Here is a 12841-nt window from a genome sequence, read left to right as displayed (position 1 = left end):
GTAGTCCCCTCCCTGTCTGATTTCTAAATATCCTCATACATCTGCTGAGGTCAGAGAACATTCATCACCATCACCACATCAATGTGATGCAGTCAGAGGAGGGCTGTGGTGGCATGACATGCGCTGATGATGTCATGCTTCAATCGGAAACTCCCTAGAATTCACCACTGACTCGTTGTGCTGTGTTGTTGATTTAAATTCAGTTTAGACATTGACTGCATGACTGTATACACCACCATTTGTTCAATGTGTGGGGCAGCAGTCGCCACCCAAATCACATTGCACCATACCAACCCCCCTAAACCTTCCTGTGGGTGGTGAGTCCACTGGAAGGTACCAGCTGCCCTAACCGGGATTTGATCTTGCCCAGGAGGGGAACCCTGGGGTTCCACACCAATGACAGAGACATTGCCTCTGTCAGATACAGTATACTGTATGTAAGCTAATTATCAAATATAACCTTGATTTTTTTTACCCAGCTGACTCAGATTGTGGTACAGGTGTGTAACCTCTAGCACCAAAAACACATTATTTAAAAAAAAAAATCATTTAACAATCAAATCAAAATCAGTAAATTAAGTTTTAAGTACTGTGGATATACCACAGGGCCACACACACGCAAATGTTGGTTAAACGCTTAACTCCCACACCAGTTGACAGCTGGGATTGACTCTAGCGCCCCCTGTAACTTTTTAAAAAGCTATATGCGGCTCAGGAACTATAGTTTGCAGACCTACTGGCCATAATAATGGGTATTGTAGATGGAAAAAAACGTGAGGTTCAATAATGTTATTTTATGTGTAATGAGATTGAAACACAATTAGACTTAATATGACGTTTTTTTATTATCGAAAACCACAACATCATTCAACTTTTATATATGTCAGACTGACATGATGTTTTCTTTCTCCAACAATATTTGAATACATTACTTTCACAGCTTATCTTTATTGCAAATTGCTTGCATAGTGTAGGAGGACAGAGAAGTTGACCGTGATGGATTACAGCTTTGACAAATTCCTCTCTCACTAACCTCCTCTGTGGGATCCAGAAGACACTCTAGGACTCATCAGTTGGACCAGTCTGTCTCTGTCCATCAGAAGATTTTATTTTTAAACAGTAGAGGTCATTAGGCCGTCACTAACAGGGTTTACCCAAAATATAAACACACACGAAACCCCCCTGAATTAGCTTTATTTATAACTGAATTAAATATAAATTGTCTGTCAAAGTGGGTCAAATGTTTGTTTGTGTAGTAGTCAATACATCATTCATTTATGTTTAGTTTAGTTGATGACTTAACAGTAGATTAATAATTTACGCATAAGAGCCATGAATCTTTAATACTTCATTATAAACACATACAGCTATAGTACTGTTCATGTTAACAGCTCCAAGTCTGCTTATAAAAAGTAGAAAAGTATGATTAAAATTTCATAAACGTGTTGTTTTTAATTGTTTATTATTTTATTTGTATCTTTCAGAATCATCAGTCAAGTGCTGGACTCTTGCACTACAGTATCTTTGACATCTTGGAGCAACGACTAAAAGTAGCTCAATGCTACCACCCTGTGGTATGTTTGGGAAGTTGATGCTCAGCCTCAGAGGAAACGTGGTCGACGACTTTCCCTCCACATTGTAACCGATTTCAAATGGTGCTAGACATGATGGAGACTCTAAACACCAGAGGAAAACGGTCAGCCTTGGTGAGAGGGGGTCTGTTGAACAGGGAGATATAGGTCTCACTGGGGGCGTTGTGACGTCACACATATCAGATAAATAATACACAAAGACTCAAACGTTGCCAAATGTGTCCACATGGTGAGAGCTGTTCTGAGGTCTGTTCCTTCTCAAGAACACCGATTTCAAATGGTGCTAGAAGGGATTTAATACTCTAAGACACCATATGAAACCAGTTCCCTGGGGAGGAGGCCGATGGGAGCCAACTTCGAACAGCCTCTTCTGCCATCTGAAATTAGAAGACACAAACATGTTACTGTTGATATTAATGCGCCGGCAAACTTATAGCCAAACTAACAACAAACTCCACAGACGCACAAGTAATGTATTCCAGAACAATCAATCAGAGTGGCACTGCCAAACTGCTTATTGATTTCCTGTTTAAAGAATCATTCTCTGTGAAACATATTTAATTGCCTGTTGAAAATAGATGCAGAAAAATTAACACAATAACATGTTGAATTTGACGGTCCTATATATTATTAATTGTGACTCAATCTTTTGTTATTTTGGTTCAAAATGACCGCCGGGACAAGGCTTAAAAAACAAAACAACAACAAAAAGAATCTCTAAATTCTGCTCATGCCATTCATTCAACCATTCATGTGAAACCTGACGCTGTGCCACTGTTGCACCTTCCTCCAGGCATAGAAATGGAAAGATCAAGAGCTGATTGACAGCACCGAGGCCAAATTAAAGATGAACTACTGAGTCATGGTCAGCACATGTGAGAATGACACAGCGGCTCCAGCCCCTTGCAGTGCAAGTGCATCAGAATCTCTGTATTTGTAATCAAAGCTGCACAACAAACACCACCAGGAGCAAAATGTGGCCATAAAAAGTGAAGAAACTTGGAGGTGACATCCATCTGCAGTATAATGTAAGGGTGACTGTTAGCCCTGGGAAAAATATAGATAAAGATAGACAGACAGATTCTTTACCTTCCTCTGTCCTTTTAGACTTTTTATAATCTTTTTTTAAATAGCAAGCCGGCACTCATTTGAGATTCTATTTGTATCCTGTCACGACTGTGTGTCAGTCAGCACTGTTTCCTCACTGATGGGGAAAATGTGACGTAGCAACTAATCCTAAACCATCATGTGTGCCTCTGGACAATTTCCATGTCTGCCCCTCTTTAATCCTCACTGTCTTGACTTTTACAACAAAGAGCTGCACCTATTACTTCACCTGCTGATAATAAAGCGTGGGCACGTGTACAGCCCGAGGGCGTCACAGGTTTATGGACATTTGTGGACTTTGACCCAAACAGAAGTAGAATCACTTGTTTTTGACCAGTACTTCCTATTCGGTGACTCAGGATGACAGTGGCCTCTGAAGGTTGTCGCACTGCTTTCATCTCTCTTCTCTTTGTTCCTGTCGTTCTGACACTTTGTGAACTATTCTGGACCTGGTGGCTGCCTCGTTTTGCTTTGTTGTTGGGTTTATCATGAGCTGGGGTTTTGTTTGTCTTTGGTGTTTTTGTAGCAACTGCTGCTGCTTGAATCACCAGCTCCTTGTTAAAGGGGAATCACCTCTTTTTGAAACTCATAATAATTATTATATGATTACTACATTCTGGGATGGTTATATTTACAGATGCTTTGATGATGAAGCATAAGTACTTTAAATTAATCCTGAACCTGACAATACAGTGTCATTGTGGTTTCCAAGAATACTCAGACTAGTGAATCCTACTTTGCACAAGGCAGGGCAGGCAGTGAGCAGCATAGCTGTGTCAGAGAGAAAGACACTGGTTTGGTCAGATTATGAGTAGTGATGTAATCCAAGCCAAATTCCTATACATCTGTGACATTCTGTAATAGTAGGAGGTGGGGCTGTATGCACATGTGTAAACAGGAGGTTAATCCTCTTAGAGATTAGAGGTCCTAAATTATCAGTGAGTGAGTGAGAGAAGTAAAGTTGATAAGTTCAAGTCTCTTACAAAAGGAAAAGATAAAAAAAACCTACAAAAAACAGAGCCCATTTACTTAACATACACAGTACACAGCAATGTTTCCCAAAGTAAAACTAAAAACATGTAGTTCACCTGCCTCCTCTGCAGAGGGTGCTATAAACACGGTTTTAATATCCGGGTCACTTTTTTGAGATTTATATTTTTCAGTATTGTAACCTTTTTAAGGTGAAACTCCCTTAGTGTCAATGCTTAGCTTTAGGGTAGACTACAAGCTGTGATCATTTGATTGACCATACTGCCACCAAACTCACATCGTCATTCCTAAGCCAATTGCCTTAGTAGAAGCTACAAAAACACACTGAACACAAAGAGCTCAAAAATGTTCTTCAAACACCAAAAAAAAAAAAAAAAAAAAAAAAAAAAAACAACCCTCACCCAACAACCCCACAAATACCTGTCCAAAACACCTTGACAAGTGAATACATTATGATGTCAATTCTTCTGAACAAAGGGCTGCATTCGAATTCAGGAAACTGTCCAATCCCATTAGCTTTCTTTGACCAAACATTAAAGTTAGCACAGTGCAGTCAAGCAGGTATCACTGCGTTGGCGTTTGCAAACACGGATCTGTATATCAGGCGTCCAGATAAGGAAGCAGGACTCACAACATGTTTGCTCCGCTCCCGCCTTTTAGAGCGGCATGCTTTTCACCACTCCGTCAAGTGTGAGGCGCTTTACTTGGGTGATGCAGGCCCTGCTTGCAGCCATGCCACCAGTCTTTGTGCTGATGCTAACACCAAAAAAGCTTTGGAACTCTGCACTTTGAGTCAGCACAGTGTTGGCAACCATTCTGCACAGTGCATCTCAACGTTCAGTGTCCCTCCACTGCAACCTAGAATGGTCTATTAAAGCACCACTCTTGTTGTCAATCACTTTTTCAGAAGGTTTGACAAAAGACACAGTGAGACAAAATCAAACACCTCTAATCTGTGACTTTAAAAAGGCCCTGTTACAGAGTTGGATCAGTCAGTCTGTGATGTCATGTTCTTGCCATCATTCGAAAAACAGCCGAGGCTGTTCAGAAGAAACCGGAGGACTTTAGAAATAATGCAGGCTGATTTCCCTCCGATTTGTCCCTCACCAGATACTATCTCGGGCTGTTGGGAAATATCATACAAGCTGCTGATAACACCAGAGATTTTATGAGTCAAACGGCGAGAGATAAATGCACAGGTATTGATTGGAAATAAGGTTAGGGCTAAAGTGTAGGATGTCTAATCAGGTTTACAAGAAGAAAAAAGAAAACGGGCCGACATTCTTCACTGACTTAGAAATAATGGAGGGCAAATCACTGAAAGGCCAATAACTTGTGGCACTGCTGCCATGTGCTATACATCAGACTTTCTTTCCCTCCTTCAGCGTGTTAAGTGCCTCCCATGTGATTATACCTACAAATTAATGCTGCCTCACACACGTCTAATAATACATCATCATCCAGCCAAGGCCAGCAGTGCTCCGGGTTTAAATTTAGCACTGCCATCTCTTAGTTCTGTGCCACTTCCTTTTCCATAATCTGCAAGCAGAGAAGATCTGTGTTAAAGGTATCTCTGATTGATTCTGACCTCTGACCTCACAAATTCCCAGTTATCTGCAGAAGCTTTGAAGTGAGTCTAAGGATTGGTTTTAGTTTAGAAAAAAAAAGAAGTATTATGAAAAAAAAATTCTCAAAGAAGAATAAATCTGGGGTGAAATTGTTGAATTTGGGATTCCTGCGACAGACACCACGGTGTGGCCTCGACTTGACAGGCAGCGCCCCTCCTTGGTAGACCAGCAAAATAACTATTGAGGTCACGTTTCTTGTCTGGGAAAGTGGGTCGCTGGTCCTGATGGTCAGCCTCATAAGACACAGTAAACAGTACACTGTACACAGCAGACACAATTACAACAGTGAGCACAGGTTTGGCAGCAGACTTATCTAATGTAACATTAATGTTTGGAAGAGGAGAAGAGAGAGACACAAAAGGTCACGAGGCCACCAGTCCCTCCTGTCTGTAGTTCCTCCCACGACCTTTACCTGTTTGCTTCAAAACTACTACTGACATTCCTTCAGGAGTCAAGTTTCAATTCAGTACGCATAATTAAAGTTCTAAACCTCCCCTTCCTTCCCCTCCCCTACTCACTCTGATTCTCTCTCTCTGTCTCTCTTTCCATTTCCTTGCCAGCAGTTCATTGCTGATTCACCCATTGACCGAACAAATCCACTTGTCCCGAGGCAGTCTTCCCCCACTGAGTACGTCTAAGTGTTACCTGACAGGCTCAGCGTGGCAGGCGAGCACGTCACCTGTCTTTCTGGCAGGTAGGCAGTAGGCGGCACCACACCTTTTTTTTCAAAAGGGGTCATTAGGAAGGCAAATGTACAAGAGGCCTGTGGCCTGCGTCAGCAGCAACAGCAGTGACAACACACCGGGCATGACAGTGTCCTGCTGGGCTCCGGTTGGTGTGCATTACAAGCTCCAGCATAAAGAGGCAGGACTGCTAAATGGGGATAACAAGTCAGAAGGAATGCCACACTACAACTCAGTTACACAAAGCTTTTAAGATTGTAAAACAGGACAGGAAATGCATACAACAACAGTATTTATGTTGTTATCCATCAAAATAAAATGTGAGAGCTAAATGAACAGCAGTTGTTTTCCGTGAAATATGAGCGGTAGTCATTTGTCAACGTCCAACAACTGATGACATCAAGATCTATGTCACCCAACAGCACCCCCTAGATTCGAGGAGAGAAGGTTGTTTTCCTTGTATGAAGTGCGCACTGAGGAGGGAGCTTATTATTCAGGAGCTAGGTGGGATCTTTGTGACGCAGCAAATGTTCTTCTGGCACACGACACGCATAACATCCTGCGTCACAACTCTGTTGTTCACTTTATTTGTTTTTTATTTTTTATATTTTCTAGGACCACACACACCGCACGACTAGACGTACACTCGTCACCATGTTGGGAAACTTTTGTTTTTTCTTTTTAAACCAAAACGACAAGAGTGGATGTTGTTAACGACTTGTTAAAAACACAGACCACGGGGCCGTCAGATGTAAACTGGCCGTGGCAATATGAACTGCGTAACATCGTCCACAGGCAGGATTACGCACTACCCATCTCTTGCGCAGCATCCTATTCGGAGCTCTTCCTTTACACGCCATCCCTTCCGATGCCACACTTTGTTTACATCTCCATTTTAACACCACACTCGTACAAAACTCAACTTTTACCCTCAACAACAACTACGCAGCATGTTTCACAACCTCGGCGGAAATTCCCACTGGATTCGAGGAGGGTTGCGTTTCGCTCCTTCCCGCTGACGCAGTTTTATTTTACCTGTTGTCATGTCGATGATGAAACACTCGTGACAACCACAAAGTGTTTACAGCCCTTTTCCTCTCTATTCCAGGTCGTGTTCGGTTAGAATTTGAGCGCAGCAGTTTTCTTTTTCTTGTTATTCCTCACACTTGCGCCTCTCAGCTTTTATTCTGAACCGAGCGCTCAAGTGGTTATGAATTACATAGTGGTATTCTCTACGCAACATGCGCACCACTCTGTCCTCTTTTAACAAGAAGATTAAACCACTTACGTGTTTATCGTAAGCCTTTTTCTCCTTCCGTGCCGACAGAGTCTCATCCGTGCCCGGCCGGCGCCAGTGAGAGCCGCTCCCGGGTCAACGATCGGTCCACTCGGTTTCCGCTCCAGCGTCACTGTCGCTGTTAGCAATCTCAGTCAGTTACGTTTGACACAGTGTGTCTCCCTAACGATTTTCCATAGCGCAACACGGCAGCTCCGCCCCGGACACTCCCCCGTCCTCTGATTGGTGAAACCGCTGAAGAGTCTTTCCTCATCAGCACAATCACATGTGGCTGACGCATGTTTACAAACATCACTGAGATCACATGGTAATGGCGCCGTTTTACCGTAAACCACCTCCTTCTGACGCAGCGTGCAGATGTCGTGACGAGAGCCAATAATTTAATTATGCACTTTTTTTCCTATTACAGACGATTTACTATATTTATAGTTTTATAAAAAGCTGGTCATGAAAATAGAACTAACAGTAACATAATTTAAAAAGACGTTTATATTGATGTCATATTTGCCTTTTTGTCTATTCAAATCATAAAGCACTTTAGAAAACAGTCAAAAGGCAGCACCATGGCCAGTTCACTGCATTTGTTTTATGTATGCTGTACGGGCTTCTCTAAATTGTTTTTGCTAATAATTTTTTTAAGGTGAGGATTTCAAGGACAATGTTGTATTTTTGTTAAGATGACTCAATGGTAATACCGCATTTCTGTCTAATAGCAAAAAATAAATAAATATAAGAACAAACCTCTGTGTAGGCACAGCTAAACAGGCCTGGGGGGTGACATGATGTCTTGCTGACTCATTTTCTGACTCACGATCTGACAAGAAACTAGGAAGCACAAATACACCACCACCTTACACTGTATGCTGATGCTTTAATTTCACTTTCATAATAATGACAATTGATCAATGTCATAAATTCGTAATTTACTTCATCTGGACACAATTGGCTTTTATTTTTATCCTTATATTGCTTTGTTATTTTTCTATTTAATGTTAATTGACTTATTGAGTCTTTTAATTTCTGAGGTATCAACTTTATGTTATTGCTGGTGCTGTGTCAACACTGTTCTATTCTTATTTCTTAGACCACTCTTCAACAGCGGGACGCTGAGGTAAGGTGATCACTTTGTTTGTGTGTAGAAGCATCAAGCGTCTCTTTTGGGAATGCAATAATTTACAACCCCAGAAGGGGGTAAGGTCTGCTGCCTCAGATTGGTGGCGTAGTGGTTAAGGAAGCGGACTTAGGTCCAGAAGACCTCAGATTCAAGCTTGGCACTGTCCACACACACTGCTCCTCGAGCACTAAAAGCTGCCACTGTTCACTTGATGGGTTAAAAACAAAGGTCACATTTTGTGGTGTGCTGTGTCACAATGACAAGTAGTTCACTTTATTTCCTTATATCTTATAAGTGACAAATTGGTATGTTCTACTTCTAATTTTTCTTGTTTTTATCATCTACTAGGATTTCCACAGCTGCCAGAATGTTTGACTCCACCTGTAAAATTGATCTTAGGTCTATCTCATTTAATAATAACATCTCATTTAATAATAACAATAATAATAATAATAATTATTATTATTATTATTATTATTGTTGTTGTTGTTGTTGTTGTTAGTATTAGCAGTAGTAATACTAGTAGTAGCAGTAGAAGTAATAGTTTTTGTCTGTACTGCTTACAGGCTTGATGAACAAAAACATCTTTTTTTTCTTAGTCGTAACTGTCGTTTACGGTAACTGCCGTGACTCAATGCTCCGTTTTACTATGATTTACGGTAATACGTGTGGTACGTCATCTTGCGTGGCTTTTTAGCGGGAAATCGCCTTCGACGAGTGAAGTCTGCTGTCCGGACAGTGATTGTGACATCATTGATGCGCTGTGTGTTCCGGACTCACGTTTCCTCGGACTTTAAAGTAACTACGTAAACGTGAGTATGTCTTTACTCAGTGGTGTAAAATGATGGCATGCTGTCGCTACTGCTTTACTGTAGATATTGCAAGCACCATATAACACCAACCTTTGAACCAAAACCGTAGTCTTAAAGCAAACCACATGAGTTTGTTTTGCAGTAACGGTTAGAGAGAAGTCATTGTCATTTATTGTTACAAACATCCACTAGATGGAGCCACATCCTTGATTATTGTTCTGCAGCTTCTCAGATAGATTGAATATATGGTAGAGATATGTTTTGAAAACTCTTTTTAAAGTAGTTTGTTTGTATGTATTTGCTTGCTTGGTTTTATGTGAGTATACTATCAAATCGTTTTTATAACTTCTGTATAAAAATAATTGACTATTGTAGTTGATAAGAGCATTGTCAAGTTTGTTTTTGTGGGCAAACGCAACGGAGAAATGATTTCAAACAGCGGCATCCCAGAAGATTGCATATTGTGAATTGAGATCATCCAACATTTGAGCTGTGATTATAGAGTTTAATTGTAAAGGAATGTTGTATATAGAAATAATACAAAGCATTAAGAGCTCAGTCAGAACTACATTACAATAATTCAGATCTAATTTGATTTGAATGCCTTGAGTAGAGAAGCACGGTCCAGTTTCTAGAATAATGTCTATTTCCTACATTGACCTCATACTTAACTGACTTTGAAAACTATAACAAAACACCACATATTCACTAAGTACAAGAGTACACACTACACAAACACTTCATGACTTTAGTAACACAGAAAGTAGAATTTCTTTGTGCAATCCAAGTTCACTAAGTAGCCACTCCTCAGTGATAGGGCCCCACAGTGACTACCGGCGTCAGGGCAGTTGGGCATCGCCACGTCAACGCCGGCCTCATAACTGTTCCTGTTCCTGTCCACCCACAGCCAGCTGCCTGCTAGGTGACGCAGGCTGATCCACAGGTGCTCCATCCGTACTCCCCTGCTTGTCTGCAGAGCACGGATCAGAGTAGGTTCTGAGGTTACGCTGATCAGCTCACTGTCCTGTTGGCGACAGTTTTGCATCGCCTCCTCCCATGTTTTCTTTTCTTTCACCAATTTAAGACTACTTTCAAAACAGGAGAAATCAAATGCATCCTTATTACAGTCCTGTGCATGCCAGCCGTGTTTGTCGTGTGACACGCAACTGTTACCTTTCACTTTGCTATCATCAACGGATGTATTGACGACCGATGCAGATTCCCCTCCTGACCACTTCCAGATATCATTGGCACTTTTGTAGAGACCAATCCATACGACATGCATATCATTTGTGGCGCTGGTGATTGCGTTGAAATCCTCCGTGGTGTGAACTGAGCTGATATCGGTGAAATGTTGTCTACAATAGTCTCTGGCTTCAAACCAATTCATTTTTCTCTCTACAAGAACATGTTTCCCAAATAAGACACAGAGGGCTACCTTGAAAAGGCCCATGAGGAGGAGGAAGCTGGGAGCCATTCTCTTCATTTTAACTTCCACCCTTCCTACTTCCTACTGGGGAAATTATGCCATATAGTCGAGTTTAAATGAGAGTTTCCATGCATAAAGAGCAGCAAGTGTCCAATCACAGTGCTTCCTACACAGTGCCTTAGCGTCACTGACGTAGCTCAGTCAAATGTTCACAAAATAGGCCTCGCCTAACATTGGCGTGCCTGGAAGTGGGCACTTCTAATCTCACAGAATGCAAAAACATACAGTATATATGTATATACACACACACACACAAAACAATGTAGTTACTTTCCATCCATCCATCTATCTATGGAGTGGCCCCCAATACTAAAACTTACTGGAACCAATACTGGAAACAAAAGACATACAGTGTCCCGAGTATCAGTATATTGAAAATGCAATTCTTAAGCAAACACATGGTATTGTACATAATACTTGACTGTAAATGCAAATCAGGGATCTCTATTGCTCTACCAGCTTCACTGAAGCTGGTCATTAATGAGTGTGTTTTGAATGAGACATTTGCCTTTTCCATTATGAGTATTTAAATGTCTGCCTGTAGCACTGTTTGCTGTCATCCAGCCATTTGTCTTAGTCAAAACATGCATTTGCATGTGATTTATAAACTACAAATTTGAACTGATTTGTTTTAACCATCATTCAACTTGTATGTCGATGAGCATGTTAACAGCATTCAAGTTAATTTAATGCTTAAGATAAAAATAGTAATAGAAAAATAATGTAGTATCATCATGTGCAGATACTGTAGTTGTGTTCCCATACAAAAAAAAAAACAGCAAATAAACTGAACAGACAACACCAAGATATTGTCCAAAATCACAGTTTATGAATCAGGCACTGATACTACTGGTTAAGACAGGATTATTTACACATACAGGACATAAAAGAGGCTAGAAAATGTAAAAAAAAAAATCACCACTGACATTTGTTTTTCATATATAGACATGAGGATTAGTGTTACTATAAGAATGTTGAACCTGCTGTGTCATGTTGGATGTTCAAGGAAGTCAAATGTTTTTCAAATGAAACAGTATTTGTTCAATATAATAATAATAATAATGGACTGAAGTGAATACTGAAGGTTTTCTGACTTTTATACATTAGGAAGATCTTGTGGGAGTTGTTTAATTCCTCAGTAAACCAAAGATAATACCTGCTACTTAAACTAAGTCTTTCTTTTTCTAAAAATCTTTGGTTTTAATGAAGAAAGTTGCAAAGACTTGTTTCTTTACATTTTTTTCTTTTTTTAGTTTTTCTTTCTTTCTTTTTTTCTTTTTTTGACAGCTTGTTACTGCTTTTTTGTCTGTTTAAAAAACCTAGAAGTAAATTGACAATGAAAACAACACATTTACAGAATTACATACTGAAAAAAAAACCAAATGTGTATATGTAATTAGTATGGAACATTTTGGCTAAAAGACATAGCTCCTCTTCAACATACTGTATGTCTGACTCGTTTGACTTTTTTTTCTGTCACATATTTGGCATTGTTTCACTGATTCTGGAACAGTCACTACAAAAGTGAAGTCAGGGCAGCTAACACACGATTACACCTGTGTCACATGGACCAGTTCCAGTCCCAGACACATTGTCTGTAGGCTTAAGTTAAACACCAGCGGTGGTCAGTGGTCCCAGACTTTTCACATTAAAGGCACAGTCAGTTTTGTCATGTACTGATGACCATTCATGGTTGTTGTCCCAGGAAGTACAAGGTGAGGAGAAAAGGTCAGGATGGTGAGTTTTATATGCTGTGGTCGTGTGGTCCAATTTGTCTCAGTCTATAAGATTAAACGGAGAGAATTGTGGGTAGTGCATCCCAGTGTGTGATTGGATGAGCTGCAGGTGTTAGATGTTCTGATTCACATCTCTGTGTCTGCCACTGGGGTCTGAGAGTGTCCGTTGGTGGTGGGAGCCTGGTTGGTCCCATTATCAGGTGGAGATTCTCCGTTGGGAGTGGGCTTGTCGATGGCCTCCTGCTGGGGTAAAGGTGCCACAGACACCAGGGTGTTGGCTTGGTTTTCTTCGTCCACCTGGAAAGACTCCGCCTACAGAGGAAACATATGGCTTAGAGATCGCAGTTTATCTGGAATGGAGAGACTATCTAACATTTAATTTCCTGTTCAAAT

At 40.7% G+C, this 12841-nt stretch overlaps 2 protein-coding genes and 3 long non-coding RNA genes across 6 annotated transcripts in view; 2 read left to right on the top strand and 3 right to left on the bottom strand.

The window, feature by feature from the left end:
* Positions 1–2680, top strand: part of LOC112487689 (uncharacterized) — a 6958-nt gene extending 4278 nt beyond the window's left edge. For both annotated transcript variants that reach the window (XR_003051003.1, XR_003051002.1), the window contains one exon: positions 1485–2680. This is a non-coding gene — a long non-coding RNA (uncharacterized LOC112487689). The remainder of the gene's footprint in view (positions 1–1484) is intronic.
* On the bottom strand, positions 821–8045 carry LOC112487688 (uncharacterized). The gene is made up of 2 exons (XR_003051001.1): positions 7289–8045; positions 821–1969 (listed from the first exon to the last, which is right to left on the bottom strand). It is a non-coding gene; the product is annotated as an uncharacterized LOC112487688 (long non-coding RNA).
* Positions 8046–9109: 1064 nt separating this feature from the next.
* The window catches only part of LOC103386583 (uncharacterized), a 106918-nt gene continuing 103186 nt past the window's right edge, over positions 9110–12841 (top strand). Inside the window, exon 1 of the long non-coding RNA XR_522326.3 lies at positions 9110–9223. This is a non-coding gene — a long non-coding RNA (uncharacterized LOC103386583). The remainder of the gene's footprint in view (positions 9224–12841) is intronic.
* On the bottom strand, positions 9521–11021 carry LOC107989251 (uncharacterized). Its single transcript, XM_017036815.2, has one exon. The coding sequence runs from the start codon at positions 10707–10709 to the stop codon at positions 9972–9974; it is 738 nt and encodes a 245-aa protein (XP_016892304.1). The 5' UTR covers positions 10710–11021; the 3' UTR covers positions 9521–9971.
* si:ch211-286o17.1 (hematopoietic progenitor cell antigen CD34) overlaps positions 11017–12841 on the bottom strand; it is a 16604-nt gene continuing 14779 nt past the window's right edge. Inside the window, exon 8 of the mRNA XM_008320919.3 lies at positions 11017–12760. Within this exon, the coding sequence (XP_008319141.1) occupies positions 12575–12760 (186 nt within the window). The 3' untranslated portion in view covers positions 11017–12574. The remainder of the gene's footprint in view (positions 12761–12841) is intronic.

This window comes from Cynoglossus semilaevis, chromosome 11, assembly GCF_000523025.1.
Source record: "Cynoglossus semilaevis isolate Cse_v1.0 chromosome 11, Cse_v1.0, whole genome shotgun sequence".
Classification (NCBI taxonomy): Eukaryota; Metazoa; Chordata; class Actinopteri; order Pleuronectiformes; family Cynoglossidae; genus Cynoglossus; species Cynoglossus semilaevis.
Note: the sequence above shows the minus strand (reverse complement) of the source record. Positions and strands in the feature narration are given on the sequence as shown.

Coding starts and splice junctions, on each gene's coding strand:
- LOC107989251 (XM_017036815.2), bottom strand. CDS start 10,709: ATGAAGAGAATGGCTCCCAGCTTCCTCCTCCTCATGGGCCTTTTCAAG.